The 24580-nt window shown below is 41.8% G+C and overlaps 1 protein-coding gene and 1 pseudogene across 1 annotated transcript in view; one reads left to right on the plus strand and one right to left on the minus strand.

Moving 5' to 3' along the window:
* LOC145414104 (uncharacterized) overlaps nucleotides 1-24580 on the minus strand; it is a 255196-nt gene that overhangs the window by 157729 nt on the left and 72887 nt on the right. The window contains exon 4 of the mRNA XM_080283663.1: nucleotides 23856-24105. Coding sequence (XP_080139789.1) covers nucleotides 23856-24105 — 250 coding nt within the window. The remainder of the gene's footprint in view (nucleotides 1-23855; nucleotides 24106-24580) is intronic.
* LOC145414345 (5S ribosomal RNA) lies at nucleotides 5270-5388 on the plus strand (annotated as a pseudogene).

Genomic DNA, 24580 nt, shown 5'->3' on the forward strand with positions numbered 1-24580 from the left:
TGTATGTGAGTGAGGTGGAGGGGGGAAGAGGGAGGGGGAGGCCGAGGATGAGATGGAGGGATGGGGTGGAGAGGTATATGAGAGAGGGGTGTGTGAGTTGGGAGCAGGGCAGTGAAATGGCGGGGGACAGGGCGACTTGGAGGCGATTTGTTTGTGGCCACCCCAAACGGGATTGAGGCGTCTGGCAATAGACAGATAGATAGACAGACCACAAAGTGTGGGATATGACCATATTTCTGAAATATAATCATTACAGAATTAGTTTACACCTAAAATGATAGAGAAACAAGTGCTAGAGTTAGGTAAAATAAACATTCATATACTGTATTTTCTATTGTTGCTCAGCCATTTCAGATATGATTCTGATTATTGGAAAATTTTTCCCTTCCGATACCGATATTGATCAGCTTTTGCTTGCCAATTTACAGTACTATCACTCTCTGCACTCCACACAGTCATCCTCAACAACTCCAATTCCATTGTTATTACTTTTGACTTTTCATTTTTATGCCACACCAAAGTCTCACAGCCACATACTCATGAGGGAACTAAAACTCTGTCACGCATGCCTCTTGCAGCTGTCACACTCAGATCACTATTATGTATCAAGGCCTCCAGAACACCAGCCGCTTTCCTTCCCTATGATAAACTTAATTTCTACTTCCTCTGCCCATTTACTGCTCTTCTCCAACACCGCATTAAGGTACTTAAACTATCTCACCCAGGAAGTCTCTCTCCATTCACCATCACAACACAATGAGTCACCTTTTCTCTCAACAACCATCACTTCTTTGTTGTCCAAATTTTTCAATGACCAACCCTCACAGACATTCACAAAACTCGGCATCTAACTATCAAGCTCTTTTGTAAGCAACACAGCAGCATGCGTATAGAACAGTTTTGAAATATTCCACCCATCATCATTCATTACCAATACAATCCCTTCCTTCCATGACTTACTTTCAACCTCTCATAAGTAGTAAGTTAATGAGGATTGTGTGAGACCTCTTTCTGTCTGAAGCATAATACTTTTAGGTGTTTCAATTACTGCAAACTTTCTGTTAGCTGGTAAGTACTTTGCTGTCATTATTAACTCATGGCATCCAGGTGTCATGTATACATGATGGCCTGGGGACGTCCAGGTGGCATGTGTACACGATCTAGTGTCTCGTGGCATGGTTTGAATATTCCACGGGTTATTTCCACCACATGCAGCCATTGGCAACTCTCCTGCATGCATCCAAGTCGCGTTCCAGTTACCTGCATACCTCCATAATGAATAGACCTACGTAAAAAGTTTCCCCTGTGTACGGATCCTTGGCTGAGCATCTGCAGTCACCAATGTCAACTCCAATAAAGTCCAAAGCCCAGAAATGAAATGGCCTTAGTGATAGTGCAATATGGAGAGAACTCTAGGTGACACTATCGCCAATTGTAAGTGGGGAATGTGACTCTTCCCCTGAGGAAAGCGACCGCCATGATGAGTGTCGATATTTATGCGCTGGATAAGGAGGGTGGATCACATGAGTCCTTCACTGTGCATCCATCATTTCCCCCTGTATGTTCATCTGCTATTTCCAATGATGGGAATGGTTCAGAGGATATTGATGATCCTGGAGAAGGGAATTTTGGCACAGACGAGGAGATGGAAGAGGTGGCAGGGAGAGGAGATAGGCAAGAGGTGGTAGGGAGTGGAGAAAGGGAGGAGGAAGCGCCGCAGGGCAAGCCTCGCACCAACGCTTTGTGTATATTTATGAGAATAATGGAAGCAGAAAGTTTGTTTCATGATGAAATAAGTGCCATTTTTTTTACTGAAAGTTTTTGTGTGTGTACATATTTATGATAAAAAAGTACAAATCACAGGAAAAAAATTCCGTTATAGAGGAAAATATTGTAGATTATGGATAGTAAAAAGATAACTATTTTGTTCACAATATTATTATTTAGGTTTTATGTAGTAGCAGTATTGGTATTGGTGGTGGCAGTGGTGGTGGTAGTAATAATTGTAGCAGTAATAGTAGTAGTAGTAGTAGTAGTAGTAGCAATTGTCATGGTAGCAGTAATAGTAGTGGTGGTGGTGGTACTAGTAGTAGTAGTAGTAAACTCAATCCTCGTAAATCGCGGCAATTTGGGTCTGGACCACTGCCGCAATTTACAAATTCTGTGGTTTATAAATAATAACTCTTATGTGAAAAATGAATTTGGGTCTGGACTTTGGCCAACCACCCCCCAAAGCACCCTACCTACACCTATCTATGCACCATCAAACACAAACATACAAATTTAGGAATATTCAGTGCATGTATTTAATAGAAATAAGCAATGTTAAGGGATCTCACCTTAATCATATGACGATATTGCTTAAGTGAATGGAGTGGGGTGGTGTTGGGAAGAACTTAGAACCTTTCAGCATGAGGTGGGGGTGCTCTCTTCTCAACACGACAAATGAGTCCAAACGTTGATTGTACGACAACGGCGGCTGCTTCTTGATGCCATACTGCATAGAGAGCTTCATCGGGGGTTCAGGAGGGGCCATGGAAGGTAGGAGGCGAGCGGGAAGGTGCACAAAAAAAGGCAGGTAGCTCTCGTACTCCACGGCGATGGTCTGTAGTGTGCGGACTGGCGGGAAGAACAACAACAACGTGCCGGCATTAGTATGCACACTTGCCACCAGGAACAGGTGGTGATTGGTTGTTGGGTCGCGATTTTCAAACTGAATGCCATGGTTAACGATTCTCCTCGGAAAAGGCCCACTTCGGTGCCTAGGTCCGTGATTTTCGTGACAACAGCAATTTAAGGGTGCCAGCAGTCTGACAGCCACTTAGCCGTGATTTACGAATCCGTGAATTATAAACACACAATTTACGAGGACTGAGTGTGGTAGTAGCAGTAGTAGCAGTAGTAGTAGTAGTAGTAGTAGTAGTAGCAGCAGTAGTAACAGTAGTAGTAGCAGTAGTAGTAGCAGTAGTAGTAGCAGTGGTGGGCAAGTTACTGAAAAACGTTAGCTTCATTAACTGTTAATCCATTAATCCATCAAGTAGCTCTGTTAAAGTTAATCCGCTAATTCCGCCGTTAAATGAACGGAAATTAACAGTTAATCCGTTAATCCGCTAGTTTTTTTAAATGTTAACTTGGCAACTCTCTAATCTGATAGTCCGCTAATCTGCTACTTGTTAATTTTTGTTTCTTACATATGAAACTTGGTTTTCCTTTACAAAAAACACTCTTAAAAAGCTAGAAAAGTTTTATACCCCAAAATATTTTTAAAATACAAGAAATGACTCTTATTGTTGTTGCTGCTCTTGTGAGCCCTGACCTAATGCTGCTTGGGCAGGCAGACCTTACATTGAAAAATATAATTGTTGCCCTCTGTTTTCCTGTAGGAAACAAACTTGTCAAGATGCAGCCCGGGGTTCTCAAGCAGCTCAGAGTAATTATCCACCTCGGCCTTGCCGACATCACCCTCACTAGCCACAAAAGTTTCCTGACTGTCCAGTCAGACCTGGCCGACTTCAGTCTCACAGACAACTGAAACAAGGAGATAGACTCTTGCGATGTACAGAACTTGATTGAGACACCATCACTGTCAGTCTATGATCACTCCACAGTCCAAAGTTCTGTTGGCTTAGAGTCACTATGACTATCGATTTGACAATTTAAATGACGATTAAAAATGTTTCTGACCTAAAGTGACCTGTAACAGAAAATAAATAATGGATTAATGGAAATCAACAGAAATTATAATGGAAGTTAACAATAATCCGTTAACTTAAAAAAAAAATGGATTAATGCGTCAACAAAAAAATTAGCACCGTTTTTAATGGATTATCGGTTAATGCGTTAATGTCCACCACTGACTAGCAGTGGTGGTGGTAGTAGCAGTAGTAGTAGTAGTAGTAATATTTACAGTACTTGTAGTAATACCCAGACTTCTAGTGGCATGGCAGTGCTAGAATTGAGTGACAATGCAAGCCAAAGATACGTGTGTGTGTGTACCTAATTGTGATGTACAGGAAATGAGCTACGCTCGTGGGGTCCCGTATCTGTTTCTTAATACGTCAAATTTTGCTTTAACTCATTTAAGTTTTTAGACTGGACGATCTCTTTGTTCAGGCTATTCCACAGGTCCATGCATCTATAAGGATAACTATATTTCTCGATATCCTTCAAGCAGCTTGGCTTCTTCAGTTTCATTTTGTGTCCTCTAGTTACTCTCTTATCCCATACAAACAGATCTTCTCTGTCAATTTTATCTACTCCCATCATGGTCCTGAACACTGCAATCATGTTGCCCCTCTCTCTCCTTTCCTCTAAGGAAGGCAAATCCAGCTTTTCCAGCCTCTCTCTGTAGAGAGATCTACCAGACTGGGGACCATCTTGGAGAGTGTGTGTGTGTGTGTGTGTGTGTGTGTGTGTGTGTGTGTGTGTGTGTGTGTGTGTGTGTGTGTGTGTGTGTGTGTGTGTGTGTGTGTGTGTGTGTTCTTAGGTAACTGTTCCAGCCTAACTGTATCTTAACAGGAATGAGTCAAGCTCGTACTGGCCCATGTATTAAATCACTTTCATCATACATATCCTCAAGCTTATGAAGTGTTTTGGCACACACTATTTCATTTGGTAGTGCATACCACTGATCAGCTGCCCTATTAGGGAAACTGAATTTCCTAACATCTTTATCATCTCTCTCTTTATGCAGTTTTTGCAGTGCCCTCTTGTTGATGCTTCCCCACAGGTTATATACTCATTTATGTCTATTTTCTCTTTCCCTGAGACAAATTTAAATAGCATAAACATGTCTCCTCTTTTCCTTCTCTCCTATAGTGTTGGCAGATTCAATTTTTCTAGTCTTTCTTTATAGCTTAGATCCCTTAAGATTGGTACCCATCTTGTACAGGTGAGGATTCCACACTACTGATGCATACGCCAGGGTTGGTCTGATGAATGATGTTATGTTTCTCAGCATATCTTGATTTTTGCATGTGAATGCTATTCTCATATTAGCAAGCAGTTTATAAATGTTCCGTACCATCTCACTGATCTGCTCATCTGGAAATAGTCTGTTACTGATAATCACTCCTAGGTCCTTCTCTCTTTCTGATATGTGTAGGGTTTTACTTCCTAAATTATAGTCCCAATCTGGTCTTTTTCCACTTTTACCAAACTTAATTACAAGACACGACACTTGTCCACATTGAATTCCATTTGCCATTTATCGCTCCATTCATGAAGTTTATTTAATTCTTCTTGTAACTCTCTAAAAGAGTCTGTGTTAGTAATTCGGCATGCCACGTTGAGTACACCGCTTCCCATCCGATCAGCGAAGTTAAGCAACGTTGGGTCTGGTTAGTACTTGGATGGGTGACCGCCTGGGAACACCAGATGCTGTTGGCATCCCTATGTCAAGTGGGGTTGGTGGAGGATTAGTGCCCCTCCCTGTAAAACAATTAACTCTAAGCCCTTGGCCACCCCATTTGGGATACATGGCGTCCGGCAATGGATGGATGGATGGATTTTTGTATCAGCCACAAACATATTAGATAGCTGTCATTTCCAGTGTTACTATCTATGCCATTTATATACACTAAAAACATAATTGGTGCCAGCACTGAGCCCTGTGGAAATCCACTAGTCACTTCCCTCCATGATGAGTAATTTTCCCTTAGTACTGTTCTCACTTCCCTTTTTCTGAGAAAATCTTGCATCCAACAGTACAGGTTGCTTTGGATTCCTCCTTGATGGTACAGTTTCCATACAAGTCTTTGGTGTGGTACTCCGTCAAATGCTTTCTTGAAATCTAGATAGATATTGTCCACCCATCCTTTTCTTTCCTGTAGTGTGTGTGTGTGTGTGTGTGTGTGTGTGTGTGTGTGTGTGTGTGTGTGTGTGTCTTACCTAACTGTATCTTTGCAGGAATGAGTCAAGCTTGTACTGTCCCATGTATTAAACCATTTTTATCATACACATCCTTAACCCCTAAAGTCCATAATTTGCTCACCCCCCCCCCCCTTTTTTTTTTTTTTTAACAATCACCTACGTGTCAAGTGGGGTTGGTGGAGGATTAGTGCCCCTCCCTGTAAAACAATTAACTCTAAGCCCTTGGCCACCCCGTTTGGGATACATGGTGTCTGGCAATGGATGGATGGACTTGTCACATAATCAGAAAGTCATAGCATGGCCTTTTTTTTTTTTTTTTTTTTTTTTTTTTTTTTTAAATAAAGTATCCAAGAAATGATCAAAACACAATTTTAACAAATATTACGCGAATGGAGAAATTGCCCAATTCTTAACCCCTTACCTGCAGGGATGGCTGGACCGCACCGTGCCCCTCCCTCGGGGATAGGAGCGTTCTAAATACACGATAAATTAGCTACTTCCAGGTCAATGGAAGTATCACTTAGCCTTTTCCCTTTTTGTTTTATATGTTTTTCTTTGTGGTAGGTGGTGGAGACCATCATCCACTCACTTGATGTAGTGCTGCCTACTTCCTTAGCTTTTATCATTCATTTTCTGTGCCTGCCCTCCTCTCTTCCTATTTCTCCTATCTTTCCTGTCACTTCTTATTCCTTTTCTTTCCTTTACAGGTGGCTTTACATTGAGTGACAAGTCAAATGGTTTCCTGTAAGCCAAGAAACCATTTACAATGCTGGGTGGTAACCATATAACCAAACCATACGTGCTCCATACGTGTCAACAAGTGGGTTGGTGGAGGGTTGGTGCCCCTCCCTGTCAAACAACTAACTCGGTGTCAAGTGGCCACCCTTTGCGGAATTATGGTGTCTGGCAATAGATGGATAGATAGTATGAGAATAGTCATAAGGGACATTTCAACGTGTAATTAGCTACCAAGTGCACATGGGGTGTTGCCAGGTGATAAATTAGCTACTTTATGGCCAATGGTAGTATCAGTTAGCTTTTTCCCTTTTTTCATATATTTTCTAGTATTAGAATAGGGCATAGGGTACATTTCAATAGGAAAAGTGAATGGAAAAAACTGGCCTGGAGTTGCGTTGAGCACCCAGGCTGTAGCTAGGTGGGGAGGCAAGGCAAACAGAAAAATGGCTAAATTGGTAACAGTGGATGCAAGTACTAGCAGTATTAGCAGAGCTGCATATAGCTACACACTGGCAGTACAGATAGATGATACAAGACCACACTTGAAAGCCCGGGAGATTTAAAATAATCCCTGAATCACAAAAGTGACGCGAAAGTGACGGCCCGTGGGTTAGGGGTTAAAAGAACATGCTACGCTGCTACAATAGTGAAAATGCGACCCGAGGCCAAAAATTATGGTATATGTAGGCATTGGGGGGGGATTTAGTCATAGCGAGCATTGCATCTGCCCGTGACATATACCCTGATCCTCCCTCCCTCTTGGTGGTTTGCCCAAACCAAGCCACTGGTTATGACAATTTTGCTAGGTACTAAAATACATGTATGAGATTTGGTACTTAACATAGTGCAAAGTACATCTGGTATGAATTAGAAAGAAAAAATGCCAACCAATTTTCTGTTCCTGATCTGTGATGAGCATAATATAACAGAAATAAGCTGTTTAACTTTATTTAACCCAAGGCGTCCCGTCGACGTATGGGTAAGTTGCCAAGTTTTGTCACAGCGAGCCCCATCGACGTAGCAGTACATTGTGCAATTGCAAAGGTTCATAATTTGCACAATTTTCAATTTTCGCCCGTGATTTTTGGTATGTATACATGGGACACCTTCCTCTAAAGATGCCAGGCAGGGACAATGCCTTACCCTGCATGACCTCCCCCCCCCCCACATGCCACTGTCTCAGCAATTCACCTGTTATCAGTGACCTGCCAATAAAGGCATTCAGGGCCAGAGTGATTCCCCAATCGATGACAATGTGGAGAACAAAGTTTACGTAGCATTAGAGGAAGAAACAGTCAGATATGATGATCAGGTAACGTCGGCAAAAAAGGTCAGGTATGTTGATGTGTTAGTGAGTGAAATAATGCTCATATTGCCTATATTACTGTGTGAAAACCAATATACTCTCGTACTACATATAAATTCGTACCAAATAAATAAATAAATATAGTTTATGAGTGGTGTGGAATAGTTACCCTCCCATAGAACTAGTTTTCTTTGGAGCCAGCCTGATAGAAACCCCAGTAAGGTAAGGAGTACTGCTAGCTGTATCGAGTATTTTAAAAGCAACGTTGGGTCTGGTTAGTACTTGGATGGGTGACCGCCTGGGAACACCAGATGCTGTTGGCATAACGTTCTCCCTACGTGTCAAGTGGGGTTGGTGGAGGATTAGTGCCCCTCCCTGTAAAACAATTAACTCTAAGCCCTTGGTCACCCCGTTTGGGATACATGGCGTCTGGCAATGAATGAATGAGGTGAGCGATTTCTCTATGAATTTTTGATGTTTCTCACCAAAAGCGGAGGTTTGAGCCAAAAATTTTTTTTTTTCCAAAATTGGTCAGGATTGGGGCGAGTCAGTGGTGGAAAATCAGTCGGGATGGGGCGGGTTAAGAAGTGGCACCAGCATCCATACAGGACATGTCTTCACGAAACTCCAGTACATAATAGACCTACACAGTGCACATGACACACTCAGTCACAAGTCTACTACGTGCCCAGAAAAAAGTGCTTGGATTTAGTTAAAAATAGGCAAGTCACAATATCTGCAGAAATTTAGAAAGACGAGGCTAAAAGATGAAAAGTACAAAAACTGGCTTCTCAAGGTCTCTGGAGATGATAAAAATGGATTTTGTAAAATCTGCAAGTGTACTTTGCAAAAAGGTGTGACCTTGAGAAACAGAAACAAACATAAGAAAACAGTAGAGCCTTTTAGTATAGTGTGACATACAGTTCTCCCATTTAAGTACTTGGCAAAAAAAAAAAAAAAAAAAAAAAAAAAAAAAAAAAAGTGGAGGGTACTCTGGCCATGTTTGACCTATTGATTAATCCCTTTGTACACAATGATGCATTAGTCGTTATTAGGGTCTGGCTGCGAAAATACGCATTGACGCTTTTGGCATCATTAAAGCGAAAAAACTTCACCAGATAATAAGTTTTCGGCAGATTTGCGTCATTTTCGGAGGCGTCATACCTTGCCCACTGCTCGTCAAAAGTAATGAGCTGGCAACTGTGGGTCCCGAAACCAGCAAGAAAGCGGACAGGATATTCAGTACCAAATGAGATGTGAGTTGGGAAGGTACTGTGCGGTTCAGTCCCTTTAAATTTCCATTCTTACCCCCGTCCCGGCCATGCAACATATTTCACTATACCATTAGTGCTTATGTATAGTTTTGGGGCACTGTTGTGATTAGATTTGGTGTTTGCAATAGGAAATTTGGGTGTCTGTGAAGCATTCCTGGTCCTTATCAGCTGCTGGCCCATCAAAGATTGTGCTACTGTTTCTAATCAACTACACTGCCTCTACCCTGCACCAAATGTGAGTATTCAACTATAAAAATAGTGACAGTGGATCATGTGAATATAGTGTGCATACGTAGCGTACAAGGAATTGGTTAAATACGTGCAGTAGCTTCGAGGGAGGCAGGAAACCGCCCTAAAGTCATGACACAGCATGGGTACATCATAGTTTTTTGCATTTTTCTAGAAAACTCTGAGGCTTAGGATCACCGTTGTGGTCTCAAATGAAAGCCAATGAAATTCTGCGTAGGATGATAAAATAAAAACCCAACACTGCCGAGAAAAGTTTTCCGCTAAAGCTCCCCGAAAAAAAAAATCTGTTGTCTGTCAGAAATGGGTTTTACTTTTTCGCTTATTACTCGAACACCATACCTAGTATCAAACTGAGACTCCCCCCCATTCGAAAGCTAGTAAAATTCTCTTTCCAGTGATGGTATAACATGTAGAGATTGATTAGTAAACATTCGACTTATGATGTTGGGAAGTGAGATGTATGTTTCCGAATGTCTCTTCACACTGCCCTAACGTATAGTATTTTTTTTTCTTTATTGTGTAGAACAAACATCGATGAATAGGAATACGTGGGTTTTGTGGCAAACTAAATATGTCTGGGTGGTGAAAAAAAGCCGAGAATACACTTTTTTGGAGCGCGATGTGGGTGGGGGGGAGGAGGGGAGAAAAGACGATGTGCCGTGGAACAGAAAACTTATGAAACATATGCACACGCAAAAGGGTCAATATTGACCTGTTTTGGCAATACTGTGTAGAAAAAATTGCTATAACTTGATTACAAAAATGTGGTGGGGGGAGGGGGAGTAATATTAGCAACTTTTGATGGAATGGTTAGTGACATTTTAGCAACTCTTAGGCATGAGCATGGTGACATTTGAAAATGTGGGTTGGCAACCCTGATTCCTGGGCCACTCCAGTCAACCCTCTGCCCACTCTCTGCCTCCACATGTGCTGTGTTAACTTTGCTTCTTCTTCTTCTTCTTTTTTTTTTCCCCACCTGACCCAGCCTAACCGTGCCGCCTTACCATGACTCAGCAAGCCAGCGGAAGAGTTGACCCAGGAGCAGAAGCTTGACGTGATCAAGTGGAAGGAGAGAGGAGACTGTAACTCTGCCATCGCCAAAAAGTGCCATGTCAACGAGTCAACTATTCGTCTGACCTGGTGCTTGTTATGATGGAAAGATACCTGGTCATGTACTGCAACTGACGGGAGAGGGAAGGAGTTCCAATCAACTTTATACATGTATGAAGGACTCTGTGGAGCCGGACGGCCAGAGAACCATGCTAGGGACCAGTAGGAGTCTTGCCCTGCCTTGGAACCCCACTCCCTCTTCCCCCAGGAAGCCCACAAACTCTTCAATTCAATGTGAGGAATCCTCAAGTGTTTGTGCGTCCTGAAGTCATTTTTAGGTAGGTAAATGTCCTGGGAAAAATCCCAAAAAACTGCCACAAAAGGTGACGTTGGGGCTAGCTTGGGTACCATGAAACCCTTTAACATGTAAAGATATGGCTGTACAATGCGGAATTTTCATAAAGCGGGACCTCCCATGAACAATACTCACATGATATGTGAGAGGTGACTGTATTGTAAATGTCAAAATTTATGGCATATATTTGAACAGCAAGAATTTACACACCGGAAGATGTAAGTCTCGTCCAGATTGACCTAGTTGTTCTAACACAGCAGCACGGCATGAGAAAATAATAGTTACCCTTCCCAGCCTGGCGAGAGGTGGTACATCACAGAAAATGGCCTCATTACGGTGACTCACCTGTCAAACCTCACAATACTCAATGTGAATAATGTTCCTAGACATGAACGAACGCTACCTAACTAAACCTGAACGAAAAATATCATATCCTGAAAAAACATAATTCCTAGAAAGAAAAAAAAAATAATGCAAGAAATTGAAATGATACATTCCTCAATGAACTCAATACTACAAACATGATAATAAATATCATGATATATCACTAACATAATGGTATAACACGGCTTTATACGTGCAAAATTGTTTCACTTACCGTAGGAAAACAAATAATTACAGCACTAAAGGTGTAAAAAGCAGTGGCATAGAGACGTAACCCACAGAAAAATACTGTAATGCATGGTAAATTTCCAATAATATACAATACACTTGGCTAATAACATACTCACATATTACTATACATACATTAAGTATTGCTACAAGAAAAACAAAGTCTTATTTTAGTTTTATAAAGTGCAATAAAGTCGGGAAATGAATCCTCATTTGATGCATCATGTGAGGGTGTAGGGGAGTAACACCTTGAGGAAAGGATGAAGGTGGGGAACTTCCAGAGGGAGTGTCGAGCGTGGAAATATCACCTTTGTCTGCACATTCGAATAGGATGGGGAAGTATTAAGGGATACGCCTCTTGGCTGACAAGCCAGGGAGGGTAAGGTAAGTGAAGGGGGAGTGGGGGCAGGAGGGGAGTCACTGCTATAGCCAAACCTCACCTTTATGCTCTAGTGGCAGCAGGAAGGGTAGAAAGAGTGGGATATGTCATATAAGGCATCAAAAGAGAGGGCAGGCAGAGGGAGGGACATGGCAGGGGTGGGCTCACCCCCATTCTGTTGGTGGGCTGGAGCCCTCCTCCCTCTCTCTCAACTCGAAGCTGGGGTGGTCTTGGAGTGCGTTATATCAAGTAAGAAGTGGGAAAAATTGAAATAAGTTTTTTATTATAATTGCTAGGGCCATTTAGGATCTTAGGGGTTAACCTTATGAATAGTTTTGGCACACACTACTTCATTCGGTAGAGCATTCCACTGATCAACTGCCCTATTTGGGAAACAGAATTTGCTTATGTCTTTATTTCCTCTCTTTTTATGTAGTTTTTGCTGTGTTCTCTTGCTGATGCTTCCCCACATGTTATATATTCATTTATGTCTATTTTCTCTTTCCCTCAGATGCATTTATACAGCATAATCATGTCTCCTCTTTTCCTTCTCTCCTGTAGTGTTGGTGGATTCATTTTTTTCTAGTCTTTCTTTGTAGCTTAGATCCCTTAAGCTTGGTACCCATCTTGTAGCTGCCCTTTGTACTTTTCAATCATATCTATATGATTTTTGAGATGAGGATACCAGACTACTGATGCATACTCCAGGGTTGGTCTGATGAATGATATCTTTCTCAGTATGTCTTCATTTATATATGTGAATGCTATTCTCATATTAGCATGCAATGTATAAATGTTACATACCTTCTCACTGATGTGGTCAGCTGGAGATAGTCAGTTATTTATAATTACTCCTAGGTCCTTCTCACTTTCTGATCTGTGTAGGGTTGATCTTCTATCTATCTAACTATCTATTGCCAGACGCCATACTCCCGTAAGGGGTGGCCATTTGACTTTGAGTTATTTGTTTTACAGGAAGGGGCACTAACCCTCCACCAACCCACTTGCTGACATGTAGGGAGCATGTATGGTCTGGTTATATGGTTACCACCCAGCATTGTAAATGGTTTCTTGGCTTACAGGAAACCATTTGGCTTGTCACTCAATGTAAAACCACCTGTAAAGGAAAGAAAAGCAATAAGAAGTGACAGGAAAGATGGGAGGAATAGGAAGAGAGGAAGGCAGGCACAGAAAAAGAATGATAAAGGCTATGGAAGTAGGCAGCACTACATCAAGTGAGTGGATGATGGTTGCCACCACTTATCTTCCCAACTTATAATCCCACTCTGGTCTTTTTTCATTTTTACCAAACTTAATTACATGATGCTTGCCCACTTAAAAATTCCATTTGCCATTTATTACTCCATTCATGAAGCTTATTTAATTCTTCTTGTAGCTCTTTGCATGAATCTGTTAGTAATTTTCCTCTGTACTTTTGAATCATCCGCAAACATATTTAGATAGCTTCCATTTCCAGTCTCACTATGTCATTCATTTGTACTAAAACCATAACTGGTGCCAGCACTGAGCCCTGTGGAACTCCGCAAGTCACTTCCCTCCATGATAAGTAATTTCCACCTAGTACTGTTCTCATTTCCCTTTTTCTAAGAAAATCTTGCATCCAGCAGTACAGATTGCCTTGGATACCTCCTTGATGGTACAGTTTCCATATATGTCTTGGGTGAGGAACTGTCAAATGCTTTCCTGAAATCTAAACAGATACTGTCCACCCATCCTTCTCTTTTCTGTAATGCTTCTGTAACTTTATCATAGTAGCTTAATAGATTAGTAACAAATGATTTTCTCTTTTTAAAACTGAACTGCATTTCTGTTATCACACCGTGTTGTTCTAGATGATTTACCCAAACTTTTCTTATCAGCTTTTCTAGTATCTTACTTACAACACTGGTTAGTGATACAGGTCGGTAGTTGAGTGGATTCTGTCTATTCCCTACCTTCAATAGGGGAACAATGTTTGCTTTCTTCCAAAGACCAGGTTGTTTACTTGACCTAAGAATTCCTTGAATATAAAATACAATTGTCTGCTTAATACTTCTCCACATTCATGTAGCACCCAACCTGAAATTTCATCCAGACCATTTGCTTTTCCTTTGTCTAATTCGCTGAACTCTTCCTGTACTTCTTTTTCCGATATTTGTGTAACTGGTAATACGTGTGGGCATGCATGTTCCACATCATCTATCTATCTATTGCCAGACACCTCAATCCCGTTTGGGGTGGCCACAAGCAAATCGCCTCAAAGTTGCCCTGTCCCCCGCCATTTCACTGCCCTGCTCCCAACTCACACCCCCCTCTCATATACCTCTCCACCCCATCCCTCTATCTCATCTTCAGCCTCCCCCTCTCTCTTCCCCCCCTCCACCTCACTCACATATACTCTCTTCGTCAGTCTTTCACCCTCCATCCTCTCCACATGGCCAAACCACCTCAGTGTGTTCCTCATAACGCTTCCTATCACATCCACATCCACATCCACACCACAACACTCCTTTATATCCTCATTCGTCAGCCTGTCTCTCCATGTGACTCCACAGGCTCCTCTTAAATAACTCATTTCCACTGCTCTCACTCTTGACTTGTGTCCTTCCAACAACGTCCAAGCTTCACTTCCATACGTTAGAGTTGGTATCACAATACTGTCATGTAGTAACTTTTTCACTTCCATGCTCACTTCCCTGTTTCTTATCACTGCTGTCAAAGAACCAGCAACCTTTCTTCCCTGCTATACCCTTTCAAGCACTTCACCCTCCAAACCTCCATCCTTACTCATCACACTACACAAGTACTTAAACGTTCTCATATTTTCCAATTCCTCACCATCCAACCTCGCTGTACATTCATTGACTTCACCTCTCTCAAAGACCATCACTTTACTCTTCCCTACATTCACCTTCAGATTCTGTTTCGTACATACTCTCCCAAACTCATCCACCAAGCCTTGCAGCTCCCCTTCATCTTCACTCAACAACACAGTATCATCTGCAAACAACAGTACAGGGAGTTTCCAGACACTATCTTATCTCACCAGGGCTGCTCCAACATCCATTACCCTACCTTGTACCTCTTTTATTACCCCATCCATGTACAGATTGAACAACCATGGAGACATGACACATCCCTGTTTCAAACCAACTTTCAAAGAGAAAAATTCACTTAGTTCACCATCCACACGCACTGCAGCCTTCGCACCATCGTACATACTCTTCACAGCATTCAACAACTTCCCATCTACTCCATATATTCTTAATACTTTCCACAATCCTTGTCTATCCACCCTGTCATATGCTTTCTCCAAATCCATGAAAGCCACATACAACTTCTTTCCCTTCTGTAGAAACTTTTCCACTAAAGATCTAAGAATGAATATCTGATCTACACAACCTCTTCCCTTCCTAAAGCCTCACTGTTCTTCTCCAACTAATTTCTCTGTTCTTTCTCTAACTCTGTCAATAAGTATCCTACCAAACACTTTTCCTATTACACTAAGAAGACAAATGCCCCTATGATTACCACACACTTCTTTATCCCCTTTTCCTTTGTACAAGGGAATAATTATACCTGACTTCCAATCCTCCGGGACTCTACCTTCCTCCCAGGTCAATCTGCACATCTTCCACATCCATTCTACTACTATCTCTCCCCCATGCTTCAGCATTTCACCACACACTCCATCAATTCCTGGGGCTTTCCCCGATTTAACTTTCTTCATTGCTTCCACAACTTCTACTGATTTCTTCCTGTCTTCTCACCTCCCTCCTTCTCCCAGCCATTCCCCAGCCACTTATATTCACATTACTTCCATCCTCTATGTTCAACAATTCCTTAAAGTGTTCTCTCCATCTGCTCACTTTTTCTCCCTTCTCCACTAGTAATCTACCATTTTTATCTTTCACTCCCCTGCTAACTTCACTTCCACCCTGTCTTACTCTTTTCATCTCTTTCCAGAACATTTTCTTACGGTCTCTCCACTTTACACTCAAATTCCTTCCAAATTCTTCATCCACTCTCTTCTTACTCTCTCTTTCAAAATTATTTTCTTTTGTAAAAGATGATTGGAAGTTTTTATTTAGTGCTTCATAAATATCTTTCTCTTGTGTATAGATGATCCCCTCATTCGTAATGGACTGTATTTTATCTTTAACTTTGGTATTGTTTCAGATATGGCTGTAATATAGCTTAGGATGATCACCATTATTTATAATGTCTTCCTCAAACTGTCTCTGAGCCTCCCTCCTTATGTCTGTATAATCATTTCTTGCCTGTTTATAGTTGTTATATGCCCTCTGGGGGTAGAGGGGTTTTTCAAGAATACTCCCCCAGTATCCCTGCTTGTCGTAAAAGGTGACTAAAAGGGTTGGCAGAGGGTTAGTGCCCCTCCCCGGGAAACAACTAATTAAAAAAACAAACAAGAAGCCTCGGACAAGGACTGACCAAACGATGACGACCCAGGACCGGACAAAGGACTTGGTAATGGCAACATGGAATGTAAGAGGAGTGAATGATGAGGTCAAAGAGGGAAAGATTGTCCAGGTGCTTGAGGGTATGAAAGTGGATGTATGTGGAATAACTGAAACAAAATGGAGAGAAGAAACTGTGAGAGAATGAAAGCATGGATGGGGTATATGTGCAGGAGTAGGTGAGACTGAGGGGGCAAAGGAAGGAGTATGTATAGTTGTGAGTAAAAGGTGGAAGAAGAGCATAAGACAGTATGGATCAGTTGGGTCAAGGATTGTGTGGGTAAAGTTGAAAGTTGGAATACAAATGTGGGCAATTGTGTGTGTGTATGCGCCAACGCAAGATCGTGCTAAAAGAGTTCTGGACAAATGTAGAAGTGTGCATGGAAAAGTTTGGAAGGAATGAGAGAGTGTTTTTGATCGGTGATATGAATGGTAAAGTTGGGAATGTGAAGGTGGATGGAATAGTTGGTGAGTGGGGTGTGCCTGCTGAGATAGATGAGAATGGGAGTGCGTTAGTGGACATTTGTGCTGGGAGGGGGTTGGTGATAGCCAATACCCTCTTCAGGCATAAAATGATCCACAGGTATAAATGGCGAGTGATGAGAAGGGTGAGTGGTGAACTGAATGAAAGGAAGGCAATGATTGATTATGTGTGTGTGGATGAAAGGATGCGAAGATGTGTAATGGATGCAAGAGCTTATAGAGGTTGGGGGAGTGGACTTTCTGACCACTACTTGGTGGTGGCCAGAATTAGGATTCAAGTAAGATGGAGGAATAGAAGAAGAGAAAGACGAGAGGAAGGAGTAGTTGCAAGGAGAGTGGAAAGGTTACAAAAGGATGAGAAAAAGGTAGAGTATAAGAGAGAAGTGGAGGAATGATTTGGGCAAATATGAATTGGAGCAGATGGGAGACGTGGAAGTTGTGTGTACGATATTTACAGAAGAAATATGTGCAACATGTGATGTGGTGTGTGGAAGGAAGAGAAGACGGAGGGGGGTGCAAGGAACAGCATGGTGGACTGAAGAGGTGAGACAGGCTGTGGCACAAAAGAAGAAAGCATACAATGAATGGATGAGAAATAGGGGCATGGAACAAGTTGAGAGGCGGAAGCGAGAGTTATATGCAGAAAGAAAGAGAGAGGTGAAAAGATTAGTAAGAGAGAGTAAGAAGAGAGTGGATGAGGAATTTGGAAGGAATCTGAGTGTAAAGTGGAAAGACTGTAAGAAAATGTTCTGGAAAGAGGTGAAGAGAGTAAGACAGGGTGGAAGTGAAGGTAGCAGGGGAGTGAAAGATAAAAATGGTAGATTACTAGTGGAGAAGGGAGAAAAAGTGAGCAGATGGTGAGAACACTTTAAGGAATTGTTGAACATAGAGGATGGAAGTAATGCGAGTATAAGTGGCTGGGGAATGGCTGGGAGGAGGAGGGAGGTTAGAAGACAGGGAGAAATCAGTAGGATAGAAGTTGTGGATGCAATGAAGAAAGTTAAATTGGGGAAAGCCCCAGGAATTGATGGAGTGTGTGGTGAAATGCTGAAGCATGGGGGAGAGATAGTAGTAGAATGGACGTGGAAGATGTGCAGATTGGCCTGGGAGGAAGGTAGAGTCCCGGAGGATTGGAAGTCAGGTATAATTATTCCCTTGTACAAAGGAAAAGGGGATAAAGAAGTGTGTGGTAATCATAGGGGCATTTGTCTTCTTAGTATAATAGGAAAAGTGTATGGCAGGATACTTATTGACAGAGTTAGAGAAAGAACAGAGAAATTAGTTGCAGAAGAGCAGGGAGGCTTTAGGAAGGGAAGAGGTTGTGTAGATCAGATATTCATTCTTACATCTTTAGTGGAAAAGTTTCTAGAGAAGGGAAAGAAGTTGTATGCGGCTTTCATGGATTTGGAGAAAGTATATGACAGGGTGGATAGGCGAGGATTGTGGAAAGTGTTAAGAATATATGGAGTAGATGGGAAGTTGTTGAATGCTGTGAAGAATATGTACGATGGTGCGAAGGCTGCAGTGCGTGTGGATGGTGAACTAAGTGAATTTTTCTCTTTGAAAGTTGGGTTGAAACAGGGATGTGTCATGTCTCCATGGTTGTTCAATTTGTACATGGATGGGGTAATAAAAGAGGTACAAGGTAGGAGTGGCCCTGGTGAGAGTGTTAGGAAACTCCCTGTACTGTTGTTTGCAGATGATACTGTGTTGCTGAGTGAATATGAAGGGGAGCTACAAGGACTGTTGTTTGCAGATGATACTGTGTTGCTGAGTGAATATGAAGGGGAGCTACAAGGCTTGGTGGATGAGTTTGGGAGAGTGTGTACGAAACAGAATCTGAAGGTGAATGTAGGGAAGAGTAAAGTGATGGTCTTTGAGAGAGGTGAAGTCAGTGAATGTACAGCGAGGTTGGAGGGTGAGGAATTGGAAAATGTGAGAACATTTAAGTACTTGTGTAGTGTGATGAGTAAGGATGGAGGTTTGGAGGGTGAAGTGCTTGAAAGGGTACAGCAGGGAAGAAAGGTTGCTGGTTCTTTGAAAGCAGTGATAAGAAACAGGGAAGTGAGCATGGAAGTGAAAAAGTTACTACACAACAGTATTGTGATACCAACTCTAACGTACGGAAGTGAAGGTTGGACGTTGTTGGAAGGACACAAGTCAAGAGTGACAGCAGTGGAAATGAGTTATTTAAGAGGAGCCTGTGGAGTCACGTGGAGAGACAGGCTGACGAATGAGGATATAAAGGAGCGTTGTGGTGTGGATGTGGATGTGACAGGAAGCATTATGAGGAACACACTGAGGTGGTTTGACCATGTGGAGAGGATGGAGGGTGAAAGACTGACGAAGAGAGTGTATGTGAGTGAGGTGGAGAGGGGAAGAGGGAGGGGGAGGCCCGAGGATGAGATGGAGGGATGGGGTGGAGACGTATATGAGAGAGGGGGATGTGAGTTGGGAGCGGGGCAGTGAAACGGCGGAGGACAGGGCGACTTGGAGGCGATCTGTTTGTGGCCACCCCAAACGGGATTGAGGCGTCTGGCAATAGATAGATAGACAGACAGACTATTGTGTCTTCTGTATCTGTCCCACAGCAAGTCTCTTTTTACTTTTGATTTTTTACATTCTGTATTAAACCATTTCTTTATTTTCATTTCTATTTCTTTCTGCTGAGGGATATAATTTTGTACTCCTATTTTATAAAAATCAAAGAATTATCTAGTGGTAGCTGGGCCACTCACGATGTAATGCTGCCTTCTTCTTCCTTAGCCTTAATCATTCTTTTCCATGCTTGCCCTCCTCTCTTCCTATTTCTTCCATCTTTCTTGTCATTTCTTATTGCTTTTCTTCCCTTTACAGGTGGCTTTACAGTAAGTGACAAGCCACATGGTTTCCTGTAAGCCAAGAAACCATTTACAACGCTGGGAGGTAACCATAAAACCAAACCATACGTGTTCCCTACATGTCAGCAAGTGAGTTGGTGGAGGGTTAGTGCCCCTCCCCGTATAAAACAAATAACTCAAAGTCAAATGGCCACCCCTTTCGGGATTATGGCATCTGGCAATATAGATAGATAGGTGGGGGCACTCACCATCCACTCACTCGATGTAGTGCTGCTGTCGGGTGTGTGCCCTTTCCTCTCCTCCATCCTTCTTTCCTTCATTCTTTCCTTGTCCTTCTGCCTACGGGCAACTTTACACTCCCTCTTCTCTCTTTCTTTCCTTCTTTCTCTCCTCTTCCTTCTGCCTGTGGGTGAGTCTACACTGAGTGACAAGCCAAATGGTTTCCTGTACACCAGGAAACCATTTACTACGCTGGGGGGTAACCATAAAACCAAATTTTGGCGCCTGGTGGTTTAGTGGGTAATTATTGCGCTCCAATCGGATTGAGCTGGGGAAGGTTTATATCCAAAGGATGGTTGGGATTGATTGCTCATGTAATGCCACTCAGGGATGAGTGAGGCTGGTCACTCTCATCTTAATCCCTAAAGACCTATGCCGCACGATTGTGCTTTTGTGTAATTTGACACGCCAGCCAATCCCACACGATCGATAAAGACATAAAAAACTGGGGGAGGGTAACTCCACTCCTTTGGTGACATATATGGGATCAGAACAATGAGAGCTAGAGTGTCTGGGGTGGTATGGTGTGATTGGCCCCCTAAGGTGGGGGAGAAGGAATCCCCCCCACCACCACTGTCACTTTACCTCCCTCAGTCCCATTGCATCATCTCCACATTGTCCCCTCCCAACCAACCATACCCCAACATACCCCCTACAGCAGTGTGAGCAAAGCAACCCTTCTCCCCTCTCCCTCCTCCCCTATCCCTCCATCATCATTCCCCCTCCTGCCACACACACTCCACCTCCACTTTTTGCCTGGCTTGTTTTGTTGCTATGGGCATATACCAGACTGACATTTCATGCCTAGGGAACACTTCACATTGACATTAGTTATGTACATATAATTATTTACCGTAAATAATGCATTTTCTGTACATTTTCTATTTTCACCCACGGGGGATTGGTAGCTTTGTTGCATCTTTGACGGGTAATTGTGCGATAACTATTTGGTCAATCAGGCTGAAATATACATTTGCAGGTGTGTAAATTCAGTCTATTGAAATGTGAAAGAAAAATTTTTACCTTGGTGAAAGTTGAAAAATTGACCCTGTTTTGCGGCTGGAGGGACAGACCTGCTGAGCAAATTGCGTACTTTAGGGGTTAAATGTCAGGACCAACTGCCTAGCCCCTGGCTCCTATGCTCTTCATGGGGCAATGTAAGATTGGATGATGGATGGATGGATGGATATTTAAATCATGTCCTCTAAGTTCCTTTTCCCAATCTATTTCTAAAAAGTACTTCTTCAAGTCATGATTGTTGCCCTTTTTGTAGTTTAGAGTCTTTTTGTAACTCTTCTGGTAACTGTGTCATATGCAATCCTGAAGTTGCATGGTCATTTTTGCCGAATGGAGGGTAGTACATTATACTTTCAATATCATTTTCTTGCCTAGTAAATATAAGATCTACTATTGATGGATCATTGTCCTCTTTTTCTGGTGCTTTCCTTTACATGTTGTATTAGGAAAAACTCCTGCACAAGATCTAGGAGCTTTTGTCCCCAACAGTTTTCATGGCTTCTTACATCCAGAGTATTCCAATTTACATTTGTACTGAAATCTCCGGTTGATATAATTCTTTCAGATTTCTCTTCCATTCTATGTAATAATGTTCTTAAACTCTGAATTGTACTTTCTGCCAGGTCTTCATATTTGCCTCTTTCCCAAGTGTTTGTTTTGGGTGGCATGTATACATATGCCACAATTACCTTCACATGTGTTATTCTCTAATGCAATCAGTTCTACTTGTGAGGGCATAACTAGTTTTATTTCTTTGACTTGTAGATTTTTCTTTGTTAAAATTATAATTCCCCCTCCCTTCTTAAATTTCTGTCTCTTCTCCATATACTGTATTCCTCTAAGTTTAGGGTATTGTTTGATATCTTTGGGGTTAATTTTGTTTCAGTTAGGCAAATAATATATGGTTCCTTTTCTTTGCCATTGGCTTTTATCTCTAATAATTTAGACACCATTGCATCTACATTTGAGTACATCAGCTTAATCATCTTGTTTACATACCTACCATAGCTTGACTCGACTACCCTCCTCCTTTTTATTCCCTGTTGGTTATGTACCACTTTGTACCTGCAATCCAATTACTTTGAAAAAAAAATGTACTATTTTCTTCCTCTAATCTTCTCTCTTTCTTTGTTTTTGCCTCCTCCCTCTTCTCCTTTAGTATTCTTAGTACCTCTTGAGTCAGGCATCTTTTTATCCATATTTTTTAAATTCCTCTTTTTCCATGAGTTTGTTTGCATTTTTTAGTATTTCCTCCACACTGTTTACACTCCGGAAGGTTACTTTCAGTGGCCTTGACTTATTTCTCTCACATTTCCCTAGTCTTTTGTGTTCCTCTATGTCTTTATTACAGATTTCCTCTGATACTTCCTTTAATATGCTCATTATATTTGCCATCTTCTTTTTGTCTTTCAAAATTGTTTTTTATTTTTTCTTTGTCTATACCAGTGATTATTATAGATTTGTTGATATCTGCTGAATCTTTGACCAATTTTGGGTTGTTTTGGATTATTTTTTTCACTTCCTTTTTAATGCTTTTTTCTTTGACTCTTGTTTCTCTTTCCTTACTTTCACCATTTCAGTATATGTAGTTTCCACATCATCTTTGTAGCCTTGCATCATTTCATTCACCTGGAATATCTTCTCTTCAGTATCACTGCTTTCGTCTATCAGACTGCTTGCTTGCATAATTGTCTCTGTATCATTTCTGAACTCCTCCATACTATTCTCATGGTGGACGACTGTACCTGCCGCTTCACTAATCTTCCTTCTTAGTAAACCCATCTCAACTGACAGCTCATCTATTGTTGTCTTTTTTGCTCTACTCTTTACTAATTTTTCATTTTCTTCCTTCTGCATGTGCAATTGCTTCTTAATTTCATCCACTTTACTCTGCAAAGCCTTCTTCAACCTGTTCACCCTTTGTTATATGTTTCCATTTCAACTAGTTCCTGGCAGAAATCATCATCCTGTTTTCTACCGTTATCCCTTTTCTTAACTCCTTTCATATTCACTTTCCTAAAGATGGTGCTCATCTTGTGGTATTACTGAGAAAATAAAATTCTAATTACAAGTAATCATCTCCCTGGTACTCGCATGTGATAGACAAAACAGCTGGGAGCCTGATCAGCGCATTCCTGCACTAACTGGCTGTATTCTGTTACTTGGACAACACTTTTGCTTATACAGGTACTTGCTCTACTATATTAGAACACCATTTAGTTTAACTTCATATAGAGCTTGACATAAAGATACTATTTAGGTATGGCCAGTTGCAGCCAAGGGTGGCCAGCATGGAGTGAGAAGACACACGTGTTGACTCTGATGCTGTGTGTGTGTGTGTGTGTGTTTTGTAAGGCGCTGTGTAGGCATGGTGGCGAGGCAAGAAGGTGTATACGGCCATGGGTGGGCTGAGCTAGCCTGCCTCAAGGTCCTTGTTATGGTAACTGCACTCACACAAAAATTCTGAAAATCCTACACAGAAATGGTGTTTGTGGTTGACTGCGGTCTTCTGGATGTGTTATTATTGTGGAGAGCTAGTATAAGCCTTAGTTGTGCCACTGCACCTCAGCCATGCATAGACACAGGCAAAAAAAAACATTAAATGTTGCCCCAATTCCCCACTCTCTCTCTCTGACTACACACAGTTCATGGACAATCTGAGGCCATCAGCTTGAAGTCAAAGGATTGTGAGTATTCTGACATTCAGTTTTTTATTTCTGGTTAAGTTTTTGCTAAGATATTAAGGTCTAAAAAAAGGTGACTTACTCTGAAATGCCCAACTGGGAAAAGGATCAGCAGAAATATAAGATGGAAGTCATGGGTTAAGAAGCTTACAAGGAAAGAATGGTTCAACATAATTATGTGTCAATAGATATAATTAAATAATATAATAAACATCAATGATCAAGGAATAACTGACTCACCTTGAGGTTGCGAATATCTTCACCAACAACCCTTATCCTGTTAAACCTCAGGAACAGGGTTGTGAGGGAAGTGAGTCGATACACCACATCAGGGATCTCGTTCAGCTTGTTGTGGCGCAGGTCCAGCACACGCAGCTTCTCTAGCCTCGCCAAGGTGTCAGGAAGGGAGGTAAGAGAGTTCTCAGAAAGCCCCAGTGTCTGCAGGTTCACGAGGCATCCAATTTCTTGGGGAAGTGTCACCAGCTTGTTGCTGTAGAGGAGTAACACTGTGAATATTTTTCAATTTTCTAAAATAATTGCTGAATAATACACAATACATCTTGACATGGTAATCGGAACATGGAATGTAAGAGGTGTGAATGATGAGGTGAAAGAGAGAGAGATTGTCCAGGTGCTTGAGGGTGTGAAAGTTGATTATGTGGAGTAACTGAAACTAAATGGAGAGGTGAGAGTGTGAGAGAATGGGAGTATGGATGGGGTATATGTGCAGGAGTAGGTATGAATCAGAGGGCACAAGAAGGAGTGTGTATATTTGTGAGTAAAAGATGGAAGAAGAACATGAGAGAGTATGGATCACTTGGGTCAAGGACTGTGTGGGTAAGATTGAAAGTTGGAATACAAATGTGGGAGATTGTGTGCATGCGTGCGCCAACGCAAGATCATGCAAGCAGAGTGAGAGAAGAGTTCTGGACAAATGTGGAAGTGTGCATGGAAAAGTTTGGAAG

This window comes from Coenobita brevimanus, chromosome 98, assembly GCF_032717465.1.
Source record: "Coenobita brevimanus isolate Jiangsu-jjx chromosome 98, ASM3271746v2, whole genome shotgun sequence".
NCBI lineage: Eukaryota > Metazoa > Arthropoda > Malacostraca > Decapoda > Coenobitidae > Coenobita > Coenobita brevimanus.